Source organism: Artemia sp. Qi Xiang Cuo, chromosome 19 (genome assembly GCF_049724085.1).
Source record: "Artemia sp. Qi Xiang Cuo chromosome 19, ASM4972408v1, whole genome shotgun sequence".
NCBI lineage: Eukaryota > Metazoa > Arthropoda > Branchiopoda > Anostraca > Artemiidae > Artemia > Artemia sp. Qi Xiang Cuo.
In genome coordinates, this window is record NC_142812.1 from 55,899,887 (window position 1) to 55,924,526 (window position 24,640).

At 35.1% G+C, this 24,640-nt stretch overlaps 2 protein-coding genes across 4 annotated transcripts in view; one reads left to right on the top strand and one right to left on the bottom strand.

Annotated features, from left to right (window-relative positions):
* The window catches only part of LOC148941023 (uncharacterized), a 111,505-nt gene that overhangs the window by 22,523 nt on the left and 64,342 nt on the right, over window positions 1–24,640 (top strand). The gene's annotated exons all lie outside the window — the stretch shown is intronic.
* LOC148941024 (uncharacterized) lies at window positions 4,178–11,706 on the bottom strand. Of its 2 annotated transcripts, none has more exons than XM_089104819.1 (3): window positions 11,581–11,706; window positions 8,447–8,853; window positions 4,178–4,474 (listed from the first exon to the last, which is right to left on the bottom strand). In XM_089104819.1, exons 2-3 carry the CDS (start codon window positions 8,848–8,850, stop codon window positions 4,246–4,248), a joined length of 633 nt encoding a protein of 210 aa, XP_088960945.1. In that variant the 5' UTR covers window positions 8,851–8,853; window positions 11,581–11,706; the 3' UTR covers window positions 4,178–4,245. The 2 variants fall into 2 exon arrangements, with proteins under 2 accessions (XP_088960945.1, XP_088960946.1); XM_089104820.1 differs by lacking the exon at window positions 11,581–11,706 and adding an exon at window positions 9,715–9,745.

The window sequence follows — 24,640 nt, forward strand, 5'->3', positions numbered from 1 at the left end:
TTTGATTACGCTATCAAGTTCTCGGAAATTCACTTCCCCTTCGATTCCTAGATCAATAACACTGTTCCCGTTAGAATTCAATGCGCATGTGCAACCTTCGTTCCGGAGTTATTACACACAGAAACATCAAATAAATCGATCTTGAAAAAGAGGTCATTGACCCCATTACATAATCTTTCTCCCTAGGGAGGCTATGCCCTTATTTTGGGTGCAAAAAAAGTTGTAGGTGGCAGCAGGGGTGCGTGACACGAGTCGGACCCCCATCTCTACTAGGGAGGCCAAAATGACAAAAAAGTGCAAGATGTCAGGTTATATATGAATTATAGGCTATATATCATATGTGTCATATATGAATTGATCTAGTGAATGAAAAATAAATGTTCAACATTAACATTAGTTTTAATCTCCATGTTTTTTTTAAGTTTATTCTCTTGATGGTTGATGAAATTATGTAGACTGATGTTAATAGACATTGGCCATTATCTGGGTAGGGGAGCCTGATACCCCTGAAAGAACATTTTTATACATTGTAAAAGAAGTCAAGGGGGACGGGAAATAAAAATTATTCTCTAACCTTCCTTCCTCTTAACTTAACCAGAATGTGGGTGCTGTGGGGCCATAGCTCCCCTCTTGCTACAGAGAAACGTTTCTCATGTACCATAAAAGATCACTTTCATATACTTGCCGACGCAAAACGTGAAGAGGTGGTAGGGATATCATAGGCGTCGTAATTGGAGTTTCTCTGAATTAGAGAGGCAAGTATAGCTGCAAAATAGTTTTTATTGATGTTTAAAATGAAAATATGGGTTTTATGTTTATGTTCTTCTGAATACAATTGTCAACCGTTGCAAACATAAGGGGTGGCTTGTGCTAGAAGTAGTCAAAACTCTTCTTTGAGATGTTTTGTACACAGTAAGTGATTCACAGTAAGTGTACACAGTAAGTGATTCACAGTAAGTGTACACAGTAAGTGATTCACAGTAAGTGTACACAGTAAGTGATTCACAGTAAGTGTACACAGTAAGTGAATCACATTAAGTGATTCACAGTAAGTGTACACAGTAAGTGAATCACATTAAGTGATTCGGATTTTTATGGTAGTTCATTAAATATTTTTGGTGAGCCAATTTATTTGGTAAAAGTAACCATAACAAAATTTTCTCCGTTTTTTGAAAGAAGGAGAGAACCCTCACAAGCATAGAGGAGAGCATTCTGGCATCATAAAACTACACAAAATATATGAATTCACAACGCAAAATGCTACAAAATCCATCAGTTCACGTAACATCTTGTCGTCAGAAGATGCATATTTGGTGTATTGAGAGCATGGGCGGCCATAAGCTGAACTTTAGGGGGGGGCTTACCTGATCTAATCTTCAGTTCTAATGATGTATAATAGCAATCTCAACACAAAAACATATAAATTATATGGTAGCATCATTCAGCCAGAGGGGGCTTGAACCCCCTCTGCCCCTCATATGAGAGCCCATGATTGAGAGTCTGCACAAGTCATTTTTCCCTCCTAATAGAAGTTCTTCAGCAATAGTTTTGAATTTCGATAATTGATAATCCTTTTAGACAAAGATTTTACTCCTTTGGTGATAAACGAAACATTTTGCTTTGATCTTCTTGAAAAACCTTTTATTCTACTGCATAATTATTAAAGAAAGAATGGTACCCTAAGATATTTGCCACCCCTTGAAAGATACAACCCTCTTGATTAAAGGCTATATGAATAAATAAAGGCGACGTTAAATCTTTTAGTGAAAACACCTAATATGTCTCTTTTACTGTTTAGTTGCATTTTGAATTGGTTCTCCTCTGTGTAAATCAGTTTTTGTGCATAGCAAAGCCGTATCCAGGGGGGGGGGGGTAACCCGGTTTGAACCCCCCCCCTTCCCCCCGAAATTTTTGACCGAGTTGAAAATTAGTCTAAAAAATACATGTAAAGACAAAACCACGGGATGTTACACAAAGTCCACGGGAAAAAATTGGGTAAACCCCCCCCCCCCGAACAAAAATCCTGGATCCGCTCTTGGTGCATAGGAATAAAATAAATCTCATTGGACATTTCTTATGTAATAAATTTGTACAATATAATAAAGCCAATTCAATAAATTTTAAATGTAATATATTTAATATATGTATATAATAATTCATAATGATTGGATTTATTATAATATAACTGGATTTGACACACTTTTGCCTTTTGTCTCCTTCGTATTCATAGTGTGTCATTAGCTATTATTTAACTTCACCTTACTCTAAAATTCATAATAAAGCGACATTGAGGCTACTAATAAAGTGCAGATGCTCTTTGCCTAGTCTTGGGGCTATATGGCAATTTGACATTTATAGTAGAGTGCTGCTTGAACCATGTACGACCTCAAAAATATATTGTGATGTACGTATTGTGATAAGTATTGCACGTATTGTGTATGTATTATATACGTATTACGATATGTGATGTAAATATTGTGATAAGTATTGCACGTTTTAAGCATAGAGGAAAAAAACCTAGAATTGCTTTCAAGTACAAAGCAGTTCAAAAAATGTCTTTGCTCCAAGGATCCACCTTAGGTCTATTTATACTTGAAAACCTAATGTTAGAAAATGTTTCTTTTGGCTGTTCCAGAATTATTGATATTAAGGACTGTACCATATTTTCGTCAGTATTGTCAAGATGAACCACGAAAATAAATAAACAAAACTGGTTAGGTTAATTGGACTTTCTTAAAATTAGAAAGGACTTTCTTGTCTTTCTTAAAATTTTAACACCAACTATCTGTTTATTCCCGAACACTGAGGTCGGGGGGTCAAACTGGGGTCGCAATAGCAAATTACGTCCCTGAATCTAATTCCTGTTCGTTTTGGGTTTCGTTAGTTCATTCATAGTAATTTCTAACTTGTTTCAAATTATAAACCGACCTTATTTCTACTTGTTTGGGTTTTGGTATTATTCTTTCCTTTTCTTTAAAAAACTTCCTTGTGGGAAAGTTTTCTTAATTAATGAAAAATGGTAACAAAGCTGCAAAAACAAAAAAAAAGAAACATTTATGCAATTTTGCCCCGTATGTGTTTTTTCTTTTCTTCATGAATATTTTTTCTTCGCTGCAGAAGACCTGCAGCCTCTTAAGTTTGTCGGTTTTATCATGTTTTTACCTTATTTTTGCTGATAGTTCACCCATGTTTCTTTTTTCCAATATTGGTGCCCACTACTTCAAAAATTTATTTCACTGAATTTGAATTATCCTTAATTTCTAAGACGTATAAGGCTATGAAAATTTGGACTAGAGTCCTTAATTTTTCGGGAGTTCTGGACAGTTTTATCCTAATTATCAAATAATTATCTTCTTATTTTTGTACCCCATCTCTCTATGTACGTCTGGGTTCAAGCATAGGAGAATATTTTTCTTCATTCCTAGCATAGGCACCAGTGTATGACATTCAAAAACAATCAATTTTCTTCAGTTTTAGCATAACAAGTCTGGAATCAAATTCCCTAGAATATACTGTTTCAATACTTTCTTTTTTACAATAGAAAGTATTACTTAGAATATACCGTAAATAAAATTTTGATGACCAGGTTTTGGGCCACAGATGCCCAACTTTTGACATTCCAGTACAAAAAAGATAATTATTTGACAATTTGGATAGAACTGTCCAGAATTCCAAAAAAATTAAGGACTCCAGTCGAAATCTGCATAGCCTTTTGCATCTTAGACACGACGGATAATTCCAGTATAGTTAAATAACTTTTGGGAATTAGTGGGGACCAATTTTGAAAAAAAGGAAACATAGTTGAAAAATCAGCAAAAATAAACTAAAAACTTGATCAAATCGAGCAGCTTAAGAAGCTGCAGGTCTCCTTTGAAGGTGCAGTTGTGTCCGGGAATAATTAACGAATTAAAAATCAATGATATTCCATTTTACAGTTCTTGCTACTTTAAGAAAAATCTATCTATTGGTATATTTGTGTCACATTGATAAGCCACAGCCCATAAAACAAAATATATCTGGAAGCCAAAACGTGCAAAACTTTCATCATTCGTTGAAATTCAAAGATCAAGGCTGAAAACAAGAATGATTGACCAAAAATTTGTATTTCTGCAAAAAAAAAGAAAAAAAACATTGGACACTACCTATTTGTACTTTCTAAATAGACAAAAAGGATCAATCTTAAACTAATACTTTATTTAAATAGACCTTTCATAAATTATGTTTTTTTTTTTAATAAGTTGATCCTTAACATTGATGAAGTCCAAGGCTAGCAGGGGGAACGCAGGCAACAGAAATTTTAGAAGTAATATGGGCAGTTGTTGAATACGATGTTGATACCAATGTTGTCTCAACCGTGTCCACAAATGTCAAGTTTGCTAATTTTCTGGCCCTTTTCTTTGCCTGTTTTTCAATATCTTCTAGATCTGCCAAAGATGACTGAATTTCTCCTTTTTCTCCTTTAGTAAAATCGGGCCTGGTAAAAAAAACCGTATTTATTAAAAGGTGACACACCTATCTGAAAGTAGAAAACTGACAGCTTAAACATACAGATATCATAGAATACTGATAAGAAGCTGCGAAAAATTAGAACCAATCATGTGATGTTAACCTTATTTACTGGCTCCTCGGGGATCCTTAAGTGTTTATTACAATATATTATTGCACCGCATGAAATATCGCCCAAACCCGCCTAAATTCATGCTTTGTGATCCAAATGACTGGCGAGCTTACTTTACGAGTGAATTTAGTGCCCCGAATCCCGATGTAGCTAGATCGTATACCGAACAACTTGAATCTGTGCTATCAAACTCGAGTTTCCGGGACTTTACCGTATCTGTTTCGGATATAACTGCAAATACCTATAGGTTGAAAAAAAATCACGTGGAGTTGACGGTTTGTGTGCACTTCTCCTTGTGAATGGTACTCTCTTTTTTATGAAATGTTAAGATTATTGTACCAGATAATATTCGTAGTCAGATGTTTTCTGTACAGGACAACTTACCTCCGTCCTGAAAAAAGGGAAGCCAGCTAACATATGCTTCTCGTATCGCCCAATTACTGTGTCGCCAGTTTTATGCAAGCTTCTAGAAATGCTTATATTGTCAAATGCTAGACACTGTTGCCAAATGCCAATCCACCAGTTTGGTTTTACGGTGGGGCTCGGTTGCGCTGATGCTCTGTTCACCCTTACTGCTACTTTGTTTTATTCTGAGGCAACGGGTGATCCACTAGATATTGGTTCTTTTGATGGGAGCCGGGCTTTTGACTCGTCGGTGCACGCGCAGATTCTTCTATAAGCGTATATACAAGGTCTAAATTTGTGCATTGTCAGAGTATTATATTATATGTACAATAACCTTAGAGCACAAATCAAATACCCTCAAATCCGGTCGAATCCGCTGTTGTATCGGTCCGTAAAGGTGTCAGGCAAGGTTCAATTGTGTCTCCGAGTTTGTACAACAATAGTGTTCTGCCGGCGCAAGCCTAAGTAGCTACTTCTTGTGTTTCAAAAGGGATAGATGTTTCATTGATGACGTATGCTGACGACTTGCTTAATTTGAACAGGTCCGCTGATCGACTATCGAAGAATTTTGATGTGCTGAATAGGGAATACAATAACGTAGGTTTGTCGTTTAATGTGTCAAAATCTGCCATCTTGTTTTTCAATGCGGAACAGTACGAAAAAGAAATCCATTTGGGTGATTCAGCTGTGAAACCATCTGAGAATATTACTTACTTTGGTTTACCAATCGTTCGAAGCCTCCACTCCACCGGGACGCTGCTTATACGCCACGTATAAGTGAAAATCCGGATCGTGTACGGGTCAATTATTGGTAACAGACATCGGTTCTGCCGTAAATATCTTGCCTCACTGTATAATGCCATTGCCCTTCCCCATGTACTATATATAACACCTCTTTGGAAATACCTGTCGTCTGCCCAGTGTGCAAAAGTAAGATTTTGTTTTTCCGATTCGCAAAGGTCCTTCTGAGACTTCCACCATGGACGAGTAACTCCTATATCATGCGTAATTATGGTGTATCAGATCCAACAGTCTGTGTTAACCGGGTCGCCGAGAATTTTTTGGAAACGCTAAGGGAAGAGCGAACCCGTTGCTAGCCATCCTGTGCCAGTAGGTTTGCTAATGTACATCAAATATGCTTGGCGATGTTCCCTAGTTTTTTTTCTTTTTTCTTTGTTGTACTCCGTTTTAATTCCATATGAATTTTCGGGCAATAAATTTGCTTACTTACTTACTTATTACCATGGTCTGATGCTTGTCTTGCGGCACCTGTCCAACTTTTGCACTACCTCCCGTGAAAGCTAAAAATTGACAAAAATGACTGTCTTGAACATATGGGCTCCACGACGGTAGAAAAATAAATAAAATAATACAATAGAGTTGAATTTTAGGACTAATAACCCCGAGAGACACACCTCTATCATTGATTCCAATCATGAGCTCTGAATTCCAATAAGACTGACCAACAGGTCAACTCTGGAGTTTTAGGACCATATACAACATAATATGCCAAAATGTCTGCCACGACATTTTGGTCTGTGTCTGCCAAAATATGCAGCAAAATATCCTGAAACTGTAAGAGAACGTAAGGGAAGTGACCAAAAGAGCAGCCTTTGGTGGTTTATATTTTACTAAAGCAATTTGCTTGGGAAGAGGAGGAGCGTGCGTAGCTGTGTTGGCCTTAAGCGGCTTGGTGCTTTGCTGAGTTATTAGCAGTTAATTATAACTTGCTTGGCAAAAGAAAATTGTCCATGCAACGCATTTTATAAAAAGACCTTTTAAAATTAATAGAATCTGGGAATTCAAAAATAGTATGCAAATAGACACGAGAACGGGAATGCAGCCAGACAGCATAATAGTAAATTGTATTGGCCCGTAAATCATAGGCAGTGCAATAGCGCTGCCTAAGTAAAGAACGATGTTGGCACAATGTATTATTTTTTTTCCATACCAGGGCACTTCGTATCGAAGTACTTGTCATCGAAACTTCGAAAAGGGCTCATTCGATTGGAGATTGGAATGATCATTGCCCTTTTCAATAGTCAAAAGTGATTGGAAGGTAACTAACACCCCTTCAACGCCCACCATTTCCCCAAACACATCCAATCAAAATTTTGAGATAGCCATTTTCTTCAGCGTAGTTGAAATTTCTGGGAATTAGGTCTTTGAGGATGACAACCCCCCTCTACAGGCCTCAGGGAAAGGGTTGTAAGTTATGCCCTGGGGGCATATAAGGTTTTTATAGATAACGATATTGTAGAAACTTCAAAAAGGGCTCATTCGACCGGAAATTAGAAGGGGTTGGGCCCTTTTTAATAGTTGAAAGTGATTGAACGACAACTAACACCCCTCTCACACCCACCATTTCCCCAAACGCATCCAATCAAAATTTTGAGATAGCCATTTTGTTCGGCATAGTTAAAAAGTCCGGAAATTATGTTTTTGAGGATGACAATCCCCCCACACCCCTCAGGGCAAGGGTTGTGAGTTATGCCCTGGGGGCATATAAGGTTTTTTTTTTATATAAAAGTGTTGTCGTACAAACCTCAAAAATGGCTCATTCGATTGGAAATTACAAGGGCTAGTACCCATATTAATAGTCGAAAGTGATTGGAGGGCAAGTAACTCCCCTCTAACACCCACCATTTCCCCAAACACATTCAATCAAAATTTCGAGATAGCCATTCTGTTCAACATAGTTGAATTGTCCTGAAATTATGTCTTTGAGGATGATAGTCCCCCCCAAAGCCCTCAGGACAAGGTTTTTAAGTTATGCCCTGACGGCATGTAAGGTTTTTATAGAAAGCTTTGTCGTAGAAACTTCAAAAAGGGCTCGTTCGATTGGAAATTTAAAGGGCTAATGCTCTTTTTAATAGTCGGAAGTGATTGGAGGGCAACTACCCCCCCCCCCCCTCACTCCCAGCCTTTCTCCAAACACATCCAATCAAAATTTTGAGATATGTATATAGAAGCTATGTAGAGCCAGTCTAAGTAGTTTGCGATCTGTATTGAAAGAAAATAGTGTCTGACCATGGATATTAAAATGACCTAACCTGACCTAACCTTCCTATAAGTTGAACCTGTTTCTCTGACTAATTCTAATGACAAATCACAAAATATGATGAAAATGTAATGCTTCAGAAACAAATTTGGGCCATATATTTGCACATTAGGGGGGATTAAAATATAGCGGGTCTGCATGCAAAATTTGTTAGGGACAATTATTCTGCATATTATGAAGTAAGAATTGTTTTCTAACTTCCTATTGTCCAAATACTTTACCCCACCCCCTAATGTGCAGATATATAACCCAAATTAAATTTTCCCATCCATTCTGTCACTTGTTTTGTTGGTCCCATGCTAAGCTGAAAGAAATGGCGCTATAACCGATAAGTACCAAAAAATAATTTGGATTGTCCTTACAATTCATTTCTGAGGACGTCAGGCGACTTCGCTTCCACAGTGGGTACAATTTCAATTTTCTTTACAGCGGTCGGTTCAATTTCAATTTTCTTCATTGCTTCTAACCCAGCCAAGTCAATTGGATTCTCAATGAGCCATCTTCTTTTCCTACAGTTTCCATTTGCTCTGAATGTTAGAGATGTGGCTGATGTCAATGTTGAAAATGTTGCATAGGTTCCGATTGTGCTGTAGCAATATCTGATACCAACTGTGTTGATAATGGAAGTTATTATACTGTAGCTAGTCACTGTTCGTGTATGACCAAAAATCAAAATTCTTTCTTGTGGCTCAATTTTTTCTTCTTCTGCTAGGGAAAAACTGACGAGGCAAAGACAAAACAAGATGTGCAATCCCCCTCCAGTCATTCTCTGAAAAAAGTTGTTATTTTTAAACTGCGCGGCGAAAGTTACTTTAAAAACGGAGCACATCCGTCTTACTATTTTTAACATTGCTTCTAAGAAAATGTAGCCAGAATCAGCAGTTTTAGGGATGGGACAACAAGTGTCGAATTCTTGTCATCTGTCTCATTTATTTGATTTTCTTCTTCTTTTTTTTGTAAAAAAACATAGCTTTTCTCACCTTTTCTGTCGGTTCCCTATATTTATAATGTTATTTTGCTTAATGATAAATACTATACATGCAATATAATATGTAAAATATGCATATTATGTATATAATATGTGATACTGCAATGTAATATGTATAGGCAAGTTGGCAAGTATGCGGTAGGCAAGATCTTTTTCAGATTTAATAAGCATATTCATACCAGAGATGTTATTTAGTCTAATATGGTAATTTAATTCAAGATATAAGCAGGCAATAAGGATACAAAGTAGGGCTAAATAATAGTACAAGGAAACTCCTATTATTTGTTGTGTCCTATATAGGACACAAGCCAGATAGAGAAAAAGAAACATACTGTTTGATCATAAATGACACGCTTTTTCCAAATATAGAATTTTCAATGACATTTTAACTGAACCCTAGCCCCCCTCCACTGTCCCAAATGGAGCCAGACATGGCCCTAGTACTTCAGCTAGAGCTGGATTTTTTTGGCATTAAGATTGGATTTCTTTTTAATTTTTGAACTAACTTTTGAGCACAGAGGGAAGAAAACAAACCAAACCCAGAAAATCAGCAAATCAAACCAAACCCTAAAGGAAAACAAACCAAAACCAAGAAAACCAGCAAATCAAACCAAGCCCAAAAGGGAAAGAAGGAAAACAAACCAAATTTGAAAAATCAGCAAATCAAAACCCCCGTCAGAAAGATAGGTGATCTGAAAAAAAAGTCACTACATCAGATTCGTCATGTCAGATTGCCTTATTGTAGAGGTTTCAAGCTCCTATGTACAAAATTGTGGAATTTTGAATTTTTACCAATCCCTTTGGGTATGACAAGACCCCCATAAGTCCATGGGAGAGATTTTCCATGGAGAGAATTTTCCTGGGGGAAGAAACCTCTTGGAGGAATTTTGCCGGTTAATTTTACATGGGAAGGGGCGGGGGGAGAAGGGGATTTCCTGGCAAGAACTGAAAATCGTTCAGAAATTAAATATAAAAAATAATTTTTTCAACTGAATGGTGACAAATAAAGGAGCATGGTGACGTAAATTTTAAAGGTTCTAAATATATTTGTCATAGTAGGGCTAGTTTAAAAAGGTATTATGAAGCAGACATGCTGATTATTTGCACAATTTTGTGCAAAAAAAACAGTCAGAAATTAAATAAAAAAACAACAAGTTCTTTCAGCTGAAATTCAGGAGCAACAATAAAACTTTGTGTCGTGTATGAGGGAGGCTAATCCTTTCTCAACCCACACTCTTTAGGTGTAAGTTTGATTTTTGTCAATTCTTTAAGAAAGACTGTTCAAACACATGGCCCGTCAAATTTAAATAGGAAAAATAAGAATTATTAAATAACAAATATTTAAAAAAGAAAGCTGGCAGACCCAATCTGTCTAAGGACAGCTCTAGGTGATGCGACCTTGAGTGCGGATAAATGCGATGCCTGGCTTAGCTTTGAGATATAAAAAGAAGTCAATTAAAAAAAAAATGTGTATAATGTATCTTTTTGACCTTCTTGATATTATACGCTTTTCATATCTGCTAAAACCAGAGAAGTCAATGAAAAGCAGTTTAGTTCTGAAAGTATTATCATTAGAAACAAAAAAAGTTGTCACAAGACAACATAGTGGTCAATCTTTGTAGAAGAAAAAACATTTTTGCATTAAGTGTTCTATGTTAAAAAAAAGTTCAATAGTATAATGTTTGCAGCTTTGTAGAAGAAGTCTTTTTCCTAAAACAAGCCTTGTAAAATTTCACCCAGCAAGTGTAACTATAAAATTATACAATTATGCAACTTTTTTTCTTAACTTCAAAAATATAAATTCAACTATAACATATGAAAATATCAATTCCTGACATATGAATATGAATTCATAACATACGAAAATATCAATCCCTCTAACTTTAGAGTAAAACGAACAAAATATAAGGGGTGAATTTCTATTTATTTTTGGATTATTATTATCTTTTAATATTTACACAAAAATCCATTTTCTGAAAGAAGGGGGAAATAGGAAGAGAGGGCTAAAATAACTAAGAACAGTTGAATTGCATGAGAATCTTTTAAATGAAGGGAATTCAGATTTTGGAGAATTGGTAAACGGACGGCAACACCCCCCCCCTCCCCCCTTCCTTGTTAACGTTCATGCTCATCACCTAAGTCTCCTGGGAGACAAATTATATTATATCAGTAGCATTTAATTTAATTTTGAGAAACCTTGCTAAAAATCCCATGAAAAACAGTTGCGATTCAATGAGAAACAATCCAAGAAAATGAAGGAAACACAGTAATAATATCCGCCCCTCATCCCAAATATGAAGAAACATAATTATAATTTTTTTATTGATAGTCTTAACGAATCCAAAACTCAAAAATATAGAGAATTCCTTACAATCTTAGCTTAGAATCGCCAGCTTTACATTAAAAGTATTAACGCTATAAAAAAAAGACCAAATAGGACAGCTTACTAAATGCTACTATAATACCCTCCATCCCTCCCCGAAAAAGAAGCCAAAAATGTTGACTTACTTGTGAAGGTCTTAACGAATCCAAAGCTCAAAACGTATTGATATTCATTACAACCGTAGCCTAAAATCTGCAGCTTTATAACAGCAATATTTAAGCGAAACTAGTTTTTTCCATTTGAGTTTTTTGCGATATGTCCCCGGTTGAAATTTAGGTGAAATCTTGCTGGGTTTTTTAATAGACTTCAGGTGGTCTTCGTGCTTACCACTTCTGATTTACAGATTCACATCTTGCTTACTTTCATCGACGTTTATGTGTGGAATTACTGATTAACATGTAAGTAAGCTATTGCCATTCCTATAAAATTGCATTTAAGAAAATTTATAGTTACGGTTATAACAAGGACAAATAAGAACAAAGCAGTTGCATAATAAAGTACATACACATTTTTCAAAAAATTCATGAAATGTGTCCATTAACTGCTCTCGAAACCATAAACATTTGATTGGTTACCCAATCAAACTCATTGAAAATATAATAGATAGACGATTAAAAAAGATAAAAGAACAAAATAAGGAGCTTGTCCCCCTTGATTCAGTTACACCGGCAATTGGGAAAAAAACTTTCATCGTTTTACCATACATCCTGAAACTTGGCAATAAACTTGAAAAATTAAAAAACAACATAATCTCTCTGTTTCTTTCAAAACCGAACAAAAAGCTGAACACTTTTTCAACTCAGGAAAGGATAAAACTGACCCTGTACTGGATAGTGGTGTCTACAGAATCCCGTGTTCATATGGGAAATTTTACATTGGTAGGACCCATCAACAACTAGGTGAACATTGGCATAAGCACAAAATATAAATGGATAAATCCCTGAGATTAAAAAATAACAATTAAAACCATTATTTTTTTTCGCCATTATTTTATTCTTTTACTCTAACACATCTAGTTCTGAGTTACAGATACCCTTTCTTCTCTACTTCTCAGGGCGTACCACAAATTATTAAAGAGGTAATTAAGATAAAAAATATATGATAAAAAATTTAGCCATAATTATAGATACTTAAGGTATTTCATTAAGTTCAATTTACAACAATTTAATCTTGAAGGACTCAATCAATATTTTCACCCGGTATAACTTAAAAGAACCTATTTGCATTTCTAATGAAAACCGAAATTGTAGACCAGCTAAAACTATTGCAAGGCAAAAGATTCTTGCCCAATCATCTTGGTAAATTCTTTTTAATTGATTCCTGCCTGGTTTTTATTCAGTGTCTGTTCTGTCTTTGTAAAGTAAACTTCGAAAGGTTAGATTTTCATTTTTTTTTTCTTTGTCTTCTTTTTTGTTTAGCACTGAGAAAGACTTGGCGGAGGTCCTTGTCGAAATATTTGCTTATATTTTGTCTTCTTCATGGTTCGCCACTGGCTGACAAAATCCTCGTTTTTTCACCCTTTTCTATTTTATTTTTCATTTTGTTAGTTTCTTTCCTCTCTGAGTTTAATTTAAACAACACAATGTATCTCAAATTTTGTGATCAGTTACAATTTACCTCATTGAATATTCTCTTTTTATAACAGTTCGCCGATCTAAATATTTTTGCTGGCCATTATGGGCATTTACCATTACGCCGTGGTCCATGTATTAAAATTGTGTCCCCATGCTAGATTTTGACCCCCCCCCCCCCCGCCTCTCATAAGCATTATTTGAAATAATTCATTGAGCGTATAATTTCTTGTTCCGTTTACTTATTTTGCTTATAAAGCAATATAGATAATATTATAATAATGATATTAAATGAACATTGTAAAGAATTTTGTTGCACCGAATATATACATAAATGTATATATATAAAGATATAAATACATATATATATATATATATATATATATATATATATATATATATATATATATATATATATATATATATATATATATATATATATATATACATATATAAATTTATTGCCCATCATAAATGTAAAATACAACACTGATGGAGTATAAAGAAAGAAAATGGAAAGAAACAAATAAATTCTGACAAATACAAACAGAACCAAAACAAAGAAGAACAGACAAGAAGGAAAAAAAAATTACAAATAAGGGCAATTATATGTAAAAACAAACATTATCAACGACGGACAATTTCAGAGATGCTTTTACCAATAACCTACCTCCGATATCTCTCATTTCTTTTCTGCACCGCTGACGCTGGACTAGCAATTCCATACCACAAGGATTGGGGGCTGTTGTTAGCCCAGAGAGGCAGCCGTAGAAAATATTTCGCAATCTTGTAGAAACACTTCCATACATCCTCAATATCTGAAGTAGTAAGAAGAGACCAAAATGGTGCAAGGGCAAGTAGATGCGGAACAGAAAATGCATTATAAATGCTAGCTCAGATACGGCGGTTAAATTTAAACTTTAACGCAACTAGTAAACCATACGCATTCCTAGCTTTTCTGGCTAAAAAATCTTTAAAAAGTTAACGCGGGGCGCGAAGATTTAACCCAATTGGTACACCAAGATACGTCAGTGTATCTTGTGGTTTAATAACATGTTGACCTAACTGAATATTTGTCGGGCAGTCTGAACGGCGATTGAACACCAGGAACTCAGTCTTACTCTCATTAAATCGAAGACAAATACGTTTATACTCCCTATCGAGAATTCCAAGATTTTCCTCAATTCCAAAGGCTGTTCTACTAATATCAAGGATGTCATCAGCATAATTAGCTAGCGAAACATCAATACCATTAAATATACATGTGATTAGAACCACATATATATTTACATGCATAATATATATATATATATATATATATATATATATATATATATATATATATATATATATATATATATATATATATATATATATATATATATATATATATATATATATATATATATATATATATATATATATATATATATATATATATATATATATATATATATATATATATATATATATATATATATATATATATATATATATATATATATATATATAAATATATATATATATATATATATATATATATATATATATATATATATATGCCTTATTGTTACTGCTACCTCTAAAAACTACAATAAAAAAATGCTCTCCCGCAGAGAGGATGTCCTCCCGCTACAGGAAGTCCCTGCTTACGGTGGCCACTTTACACCATTAAAAAACAAACATTCTTTAAATTCCAATTCTGCGAAGAGGCCACTAAAAAAAAAGAAAAAAAAAATCAATTATTCATCTCCCACCCAAAAAACCTTACAAAAAAAGAAAAAGAAAAAACAAAGTTTGTTTAGTCCTACGGATTAGGAATAGCAGAATTTGTTTAATTTTAGAAAGGATGAAACAACCTACACTTAATAAAATTCTGATGCAATTAAACTATTGAATTCAATATGTATAAAAATCGTGGATCGAAGAAGTTCAAGGTCTTTAAATTTAAAAATATGAAATTTCGCAATAAATAACTGCAACAATATAAATATCGACTCTTGCCAATAGAAAATGAAAAATAAGATCCGGAAAATAATACATGTACTAAAGACATCAAATTTATGACCTCATTTTAAATATATAAAGCCGTCGTAGCTGAGTGCTTGGCAAACCAAAATTGCAAACCCATGTCCTTCAATGCTTGGATTCGAATACTGGAGTTGTCGATTATTTGGTTTGGGGCGGGTGTCAGTGGCGTGACAGTGCAAGTTCAATCCAGCTCTAAATAGGTACCTGGAGAAATCAGAGGAAGCTAAACGGGAAGGGTGTTTGAAAGAACACGATGTCTCCCTATTGAACATGAGCCCCCAGCTCCCTATTGTACTTCTTGGCTGATGGATCTTGAAACGAATATCAGCACTGCCAGCTAGGAGCATTAAACTCTAGTACCATTTACGTTTTGTAAATTTCACACATTTTAAAATTGTATGTTGAAATTTTTTAGCATAAAGACATTTGCTTAATTTTAGGGGTAAAAAGGAAGAACATTCACAAAAGATGGTGCAATGGTGGGTCCAGGGGGGCCCCTCTTTCAGGCACCCTCCTTTCCCGTTTTTCATTCTCTTTTTAGAATTAATTTGTCAATTTGATCAATTATTGGCACCTTTGTCGCATTCCCCCTTCCCAAGATTTTCTCATTGGCACCCTTGTCACATTGCCCCCCCCCCTGAAGATTTTGTTCTAGATCTGCCCCTGAGATGGCACAGCCTTGATAAACGTTATACCATCTAATTCACAGTGACTGAGAGTCTAAGACTGATATTACATCTGTTCTATTTAAAGAAATTAAAAATTTAGTTTTTTTTTAAAAGCACGCTCACATATACGTTTTTTTACTTTTTCTCCATGGCTGATTTAATGGGATTGGTGGTTGAAGAATATTGAGAATCATAGATTTTAAGGGCGATGTTTTTGCTCGAATATATGCTAGAGTCAACTTACAACTGCAACTATTAGAAATAACTTATTTGTATTTTCGTAGTATTTTAGCTTTAAGCAATCATTTCAGTGGAAATTAATAGACACATTGCAAAAACACAAGCAAAAACTCTTGCTAATTGATCCTTAATATTGAAATGTTTATTAACACATCTGGTTTACTCTATGGTTAAAATTGGCTTGTCAATTACAGATGTTATAGGTCTATAAACACACGTCTTCATTTTGTTAAAAATGACCTAATAAAAAAAGCCTTTTATTTTGTGTCCTGAAATTTATTTACAGCTTTACTTTACGGGAGGGAGCGAAGGACTGGATGTTCGTATACAACAGATTACATGAGTCTTGCTGGCTGCAGACTGAACACAAATACCATACAAAGATCATTTATATATTTTTCTGTATGATTCACCCATTTCGTCCCTAATTTCCTTTATTAAATGGTTACGATAGGTTCTTGATCTCATCATTATGTTAGACTTCATATACTTTTTTAGGTTCGTACTCCCATTGTCAATATTTTTTTTCGGCTCCATTGTCGCCACTGATGTTTCAACTGATGTTGGTCCAACCTCCTCCTATGATGGGCGTATTTTGTTCATAGCTAAAACAACAAGCACTTTTACAAGCTATGACCTGTATACAACAACAATTAATTTTGCTTCGGTAAATTACTGCTATAGCACATTGCATTACTTTGGAACAACAGGTGTTCCACTGGTAAGCACAGTCACTTTAGGTACTATTAACTTGGCTGCAACTACGCCGTGTAGAAGAAGAAGATGGGCTATGGAAAGTCCAATTAAGTTAAATATGGTTTTGGGAAAGCAGGAAGTTTTCCTTCAGCAACACCTGAGCTTAAGTAAGTGTTCAAGTTATTATTTTCAGAAGGATTAATAGTGCCATTAAGTACTAGATCGTTTGCCGCTAATCTTGACAACTAGATAATTTGCATATGTAAGAGGAAAGTGGTATTAAACAATAAAGAAAGAATTAGGTTTGTTGTATTCAGAATTAAACGTAATTAAACTCTTTTAAGGATAAAAGATTGAAAGATGCATGAACACATTTTTAATTTTTAAAGTGCGAGCCATAATACAATACGGAGATTATGAATCTCCAGATTATGAATGTGATTTTTGAAAAAGGAGAAATAACTAGCGAAATTTATGGAAACCTTAATTAAATCCCTTCATAAGATGGGTGATAATAGTGAGTGCAGCAATTATAGAGGCATTGCTTTGGTTTCTGTAGAGAATAAATTACTTATTATAACGATAATTTTTATACTTTTAGATGCTGTAGGTAAATCTTCAAGAGAAGAACAGTGTTGTTTTATGGAGGGGGAAAATGTAGCCTATGGACCAAATTTTCACTCTTAGATTAATATTTGGAAAGTGCCAGAAACATCAGACCCATTTAGTCTTCAGTTTTATATATTTTCAGTTGATTCTGTCCACAGTTGATTCAACCGATAGAAGATTAGTTTTTTTGAGGGGCGTAGTCCTAAAGAAAACGGGAAAGGCTATGGGAGAAGGGTGAAACTAAACCCTACACAGGAGCCATAGAGCCGAAGTAACCCCATTTCCTGTTTGCGACAGTTTTATGGACCGCAACCTTGGTTACTGATGCTTCAGTAACCTTGGTTACTGAATCAGTAACCTTGATCAGTAACCTTGGTTACTTGGATGCTTCAGTAGGTTGTCTTAAAACCCTATTTGTAAACACAATAGTAGGATCTTCACAAGCCTTATGATATGGTCCTTTGCAATTGATTTATAGATCGCAAATGAAGTTGAATCTATGCAGATCTGATTTGACTCGGGGAGTAGATTGCATTAATAGGAATAATCTAATCTGTTTTACAAGATTTTATAAGTATTTTTTTTTAGGAATTTTTTATTGTTAGGGGTAGCCTAATGTTCCATAAAGGGGAAGTATTTGCAGGTCTTATTTGCAAAAACTGTCGGAAATTAAACTTAAAAGGCGATTTTTTCAATTGAAAGTAAGTTGCAACATTAAAACTTAAAATGGAAAGAAACTATACTATACATCAGAGGGGTTAACGCATCTTCCTACGTGTCGTAAGTTGCAATAAAGTTTTTTAGGGCTACTTAAAAATCCTCATTTCAATTCACTAGCCTTTTTTTTTATCCTTTGTTTTGCAAGGGGAGGGGGAGGGCTCAAACGTTATTTTAAGATATTTGACAATTAAAATTTGACTGTTCAGGAAGAATCTTTTATTGGTAGAAGGAGCAATTCACGAAGGAATCAGTCTCATCGAGCCTGGTGGGCAGAAACTATACTTCCTTTTATTTTGGGATAGAGCTTCGTTGAGTTGTCTACCTCTCTTATGTGTCGGAGAGAATGCGCCAGACAGTAAGGGATGTGCAACGTTTCTTTTTTAACTGCAACAATTTCATGGGTTTTATCCAGTAGGGAGATACCTGCGATACAGGATCCTCCCATTTAGAAGGGAAAAGTCAAACAAGAAAGAGAAATTTCGCATGTATCACTTATTTCGAGACTTAAAGTCAATTCTGTGCAACTATATCAGCATATCGGCAAGATCGACACTACCCATAAAGCAATTGTATTCCTTCACAGAGTGTGGTCTCTTCATTTCTATAGGCTCTTTTTGCCTGCCATCCCACCTCCCACAAGTATCTTCAGGATCTAGTATCTTCATATCAAGTGAATTGGCTTATTATCCTACCACTTCACTAATACAACTTCAACCGCGTTTCCACCCACCAGTTATGCTGAACTCTTTTATTTGCAATTTAGTTCCAAAGCACAGTCTTTTCACCTGTTTACCCTAACTGTAGCCAGTGTAAGTAAACCCTGGTCATTTATGGTCTGGGCCAGGTCTAGTGGCGAAAACTAATTGTCGTAAAAGAGCTTGTAAGTTCATGTAGTTTGGGATTCTCCTCACAAGTCGAAGGACAAAATCAGCACCAACCCCCCAAATCGCTTGCTTAAAGTGATACCTTGACAGTGTACGCTCCAAAATCATACACAAATCCGCTTATTCCCGCTCTAAAGATGAACCTATATCCCCACTTATGTTTTTTTTGGATTGTACTATGCTTCAGCGATATGTACGGCTTCGTCAGAACTTTTTGCTCAACAATGAACGAGTGTTCTTCCAGGTGCATTTTCATGAAGTTGGCTTGAACCTTCTCATTAAGGAATTAATTTTATGAATCTTGTCGTAATGACGGTCTCCAGGAGGTTTCTGCGATACATTCTCATTGAAGTGCGAATACTTCATTACCAGTTCCAAACTGTCATGTGACATAGCATCTGCTATCACGGAGTAACAAGTTTCGTTGAACCAGTAGCTGCGACAGTAGAAGGGGGGGTACCAGCCCCACGCGACACCCCTGCTGCCACCTACAACTTTTTTTAACACCAAATATGGGCATAGCCTCCCACGCGAACCACGTGGTTTATGGTTTTTGTCAGTGAGAATTTGAAAAACAGGAATTTTGTCACATTTATGTCTGTTTTCATGGATGGTTATGTGTGTTGGTCGATTTATTTGATGTTTTTCATGGATGGATATGGATGATTTATGGTTTTTGTCAGTGAGAATGAAAAAACAGTGTTTTTCTCACTTGAAAAACAGGAATTTTGTCACATTTATGTCTGTTTTCATGGATGGTTATGTGTGTTGGTCGATTTATTTGATGTTTTTCATTGTTGTCAACAGCAATTCATGTCTGTTTTATGGTTTTTGTCAGTGAGAATTTGAATAACAGGAACTTTCTCACATTTATGTCTGTTTTTAGGGTTTTTGTCAGTGAGAATGGAAAAACAGGAATTTTGTCACTTGAAAAAACATGAATTTTCTCACATTCATGGATGTTTTCTTGGATGGTTATGTGTGTTGGTCAATTTATTTGATGTTTTTCATGGATGTCAACAGCAATTCATGTCTGTCTTATGGTTCGTTGTCAGTGAGAATGAAAAAACAAAAACTTTCTCACATTTATGTCTGTTTTCTTGGATGGTTATGTGTGTTGGTCAATTTATTTGATGTTTTTCATGGATGTCAACAGCAGTTCATATCTGTTTTTATGGTTTTTGTCAGTGAGAATGGAAAAACAGGAACTTTCTCACTTTAATGGATTATTGAGTCTAATGGGAGCAGGTCAATGACACTTCCTTCATGTTGTTGCTCTCAGCAAATGTTATGAGTTTCCAGAAATTTGGAACACCTGTGCTGTCGACCTCAATTCCCCATATCTTGAATCAATAATTCCACTTAGAAACAACAAATTAATTCCCCTTTCTTGACAGATCAATCAACCAATGACATCATCTGTCCGACTTTAAAAATTTTCACCTAGAAACGATTCTCCAGGAATAGATCCAAGTCATTAATGTCTTTGCCTCGGAAACAACTCTTTTGGTCGAACTCCAAAAGATATTAATAACCAAACTCCATGGAAACAATTCTCAAATAAACATCTTAGCGATGAATTGTTTTAGCGCGGGAATCAGGGTTCTTATTAATTTGAAATGCCTCAGCGCAGAGATGCCAAAAACAAAAGGAACACGCTGAATTTACGTTTAGGGATTATTTGGGCGAAACTACTTTAGACAGGTTATGGAATTATTTCGGTGATACAGTTACAGACATTTTAAAAGATGATTTTAAAGATGAGTTTAGAAGAGGATTTGAGGGTGAAACTCTGTGGTCGTTATAATGCACAAGTTCCATTTGAACAGTGTTGTGAGGTCCCCTACCACAACCCCAAAGGGTTCCGATCCCCCTACCCCAACCCCGAAGGAAGCCCCGGTCTTCAAAGGTTCTCCGGATTCCCAAAGGGCCCCCCGGCGCCCCAAAGGCTCCTGAGCCACCATTTTAATACTTTTTTAAGACTTTATTATATCTTTTCAGAACAAATTATTATTTTAGGGAATTATTTTGGCGAAACAGTTAGAGACATTTTAAAAGATGATTTAAAAGATGAGTTTAGAAGAGGATTTGAGGGTGAAACTCTGTGGTCGTTATAATACACAAGTTCCATTTGAACAGTGTTGTGAGGTCCCCTACCACAACCCCCAAGGGTTCTGATGCCCCCACCCCCACCCCCAGGGAACCCACCGGTCCTCAAAGGTACTCCGGATTCCCAAAGGGCCCCCGGTACCCCAAAGGCTCCTGAGCCACCATTTTAATACTTTCTTAAGGCTTTATTATATCTTTTCAGAACAAATTATTATTTTAGGGAATTATTTTGGCGAAACAGTTAGAGACATTTTAAAAGATGATTTTTGAAGAGATTTTAGAAGAGGATTTGAGGGTGAAACTCTGTGGTCGTTATAATACACAAGTTCCATTTGAACAGTGTCGTTAGGTCCTCTACCCCAGTCCCCAAAGGTCCTCCAGGCTCCCAAAGGACCACCCAGCCCTCAAGGGCCCTCCGGATTCCCACATACCCTCCCCGGGTCCCCAAAGAGCCCCATCCCCATTTTGTTAATACTTTTTTGTGCATTTGAGACACAGAAGGGTCCCCACATTTCAAAGGGCTTTATTATATTTTTTCAGAACAAGTTTTTTTCTTAATGTCCTTCATAAACCAATTTTAAAACTTGAAGTAGTTATCTTTTCCCCCACAACTTTACTATAAGGCTTTTTGAATTACCCAATATCATGCAATACTTTTCAAAGGCATTTCAGAACATGTTTTTTTCTTAAGGTCCTTCCTAAACCCATTTTACATGTTGAAGTACTTATTTCCCCACAACTTTACTTTAAGACTCTTTTGCACACCCAAACATCAAGCAATACTTTCCAATAGGCTTTATTATATCTTTTCAGTACAAGTTCTTTTCTTAATATCCTTCTTAAACCAATTTTACAAATTCTAAATTTTTCCTTAGTAGAAGAAAAAGCTGTACCATAGTTACGAATATTTTCTCGGAAGATAAGCAGTTCTATTTCAATTTTAAATTTTATCAATGAAGTTATGAAAAGTTAAAGTTCTCTTCTGAATTTTCTCAATAAAAAAAAAATTAGTTATTAAACAATTCTATTTTTTCCAAATAATATAAAAAATTTTCATTTCGGATAAAATTTTTCTCAGAGATGTAAAAATATTATATAATGTTCCTAATGTGTTACGAAAGATTGAAAAGTTCAAGTTCTCTTCTGAAGTTTAGCAAAGAACAAACTCCAATTGTAATTTCTCAAGAGAATATAAAAATCTTCCACTTCGGTTTTAAGTTCACCAAAGACATAAAGAAATTTAGAGTTCTATTCTAAATTTTTCCGTAGTAGATAGAAAAAGCTAAAGCATACTTGTGAATATTTTCCCAGAAGATAAAAAGTTCTACTTCAATTTTTAATATTCTCAACGAAGTGAAGAAAAGTTCAAATTCTATTCTGAATTTTTTCAATGAAAAATAAATTAGTTATTGATCATTTCCATTTTTCCGAATAATTTAAATATTTTCCAAATTCAAAATGGGCATACACAAAAGATTAAACACACACACACAGACCCAAAAACTTACAAAAACAAAATCTTACACCCACAAAAACACTTACACACACACACAAAAACTTACACACACACACAAAAACTAACACACACAAAGAAACATACACACACACACAAAAACTTACACACACACAAAAAAAACTTACACAAAAAACTTAAAAGAAAAAAAAAACTTACACACACAAAAACTTACACACGCAAAAAAAAACTTGCAAACACACACACAAAAATTTACAAACAAAAAAACTAAAAAAGACAAAAAAACTTAAAAAACCATAAAAATTACAAACACCAAAAAACTTGAACCAAAAAACAAAAACTTACACACACGCACACACACAAACAATCATAAACAAAAACAAAAACTTACACAAACACAAAAACTATTACACACACACACAAAAACTTAAAAACATACAAAAACTTAAAACAACACACAAAAACTTACACACACACACACAAAAACTTACACACACACACACACAAAAACTTACACACACACACAAAAACTTTCACCACACAAAAACTTACACACACACACAAAAACTTACACACACACAAAAACTTCCAAACACACAAAACTTACACCACAAACTAGCAAACTTACACACACACAAAAACTTACACAAAAACATAAAACTTACACACACACACACACAACACACACACACACAAAAACTTAAAACAACACACAAACAACCACAAACACAAAAACTTACACACACACAAAAACTTACACACACACACAAAAACACACACACATACAAAATAACACACACAAAAAAAATTACACACACAAAACTTACACACACACACACACAAACACAAAAACTTACACACAAACACACACACACACACAAAAATTTACATACACACACAATTAGACAAATATTAATATATTTATGCACAGTTTCAAATAACTACGGCTCAGTATCTTAAAAGGCAAGGTATTTTTCTTGAGAGAACACAAAAAATCATTAAGTGGTATTAATGAAAATGATGATAATCAACTGAAAACTGTCAACGAGAACACCGATTAACCATCACCAAAGTGTCACAATGCCGTCAGTGTGTCAACATCCCTCGGAAAATAGGGGGTAAAGGTCAATTGCAAAGTTATTTAGCATACAGAAAATAATTGCTCATTGTTCCTTTAGTAGCCATGCAATTAGACTAAAAATTATGATATTTATGCACAGTTTCAACTAACTACGGCTAAGTATGTTAAAGGCGAGCCATTTTCTTGCGAGAACACAAAAATCAGAACACACACACACAACAACTTACAAACACACAAAAAATTACACACACAAAAAAACTTACACAAACAAAAAAACTTACACACACACAAAACATTACACACACATACAAATACTTACACAAAAGCAAATAATAACACCAACTCAAACAAAAACTAACACACACACACACAAACAAAACATACAAAAACAAAAACTAACACACATATGGAAACCAACACACACACACAAAATATACACACACACAAAAACTTACACACACACACACAATTAGACAAAAATTACGATATTTATGCACAGTTTCAACTAACTACGGCTAAGTATCTTAAAAGGCGAGGTATTTTTCTTGCGAGAACACATAAAATCATTAAGTGGTATTAATGAAAAAGATGATAATCAACCAAAAACCGTCAACGAGAACACCGATTAACCATCACCAAAATGTCACAATGCCGTCATTGTGTCAACATCCCTCTGAAAATAGGGGTTAAAGGTCAATTGCGAAGATATTTAGCCTAAGAAACTAGAATATGACATTACAACCCTTCACTAATAACTAGTGAAAACCAAGAACTCAAACGCACATGAACTACAGTTCGCTATTTACTATATTGCAATTACCGTTGCAACATGATAACTTAATAATAATTTCTAATTTTAACAATTCCTTGCATACATCCTTCAAACATAATAAACTCAGCCTTGGAGAGTTTTGAGATTGAACACTAAATTAAACAAATGAAAGAATTCACATTTTAGAGTTAAAAAGTGCGCACAGAAAAAAAGCAAATATAATAGGCGTTTAAAATCCCCCCCCGGGGGTCGCGGGGCCGAAGGCCGGCCGGCCGCGGGCAGGACCCCCCCCCCGGGGGTCGCGGGGCCGAAGTCCGGCCGGCTGTGGGG

Bases quoted from the DNA above. Each gene is read 5' to 3' on its own strand.
- LOC148941024 (XM_089104819.1), bottom strand. From the start codon at position 8,850: ATGACTGGAGGGGGATTGCACATCTTGTTTTGTCTTTGCCTCGTCAGT. The intron at 4,475-8,446 runs GTAAGGACAATC...TTTTTTTACCAG, and splicing joins GACGTCCTCAGAAATGAATT to GCCCGATTTTACTAAAGGAG.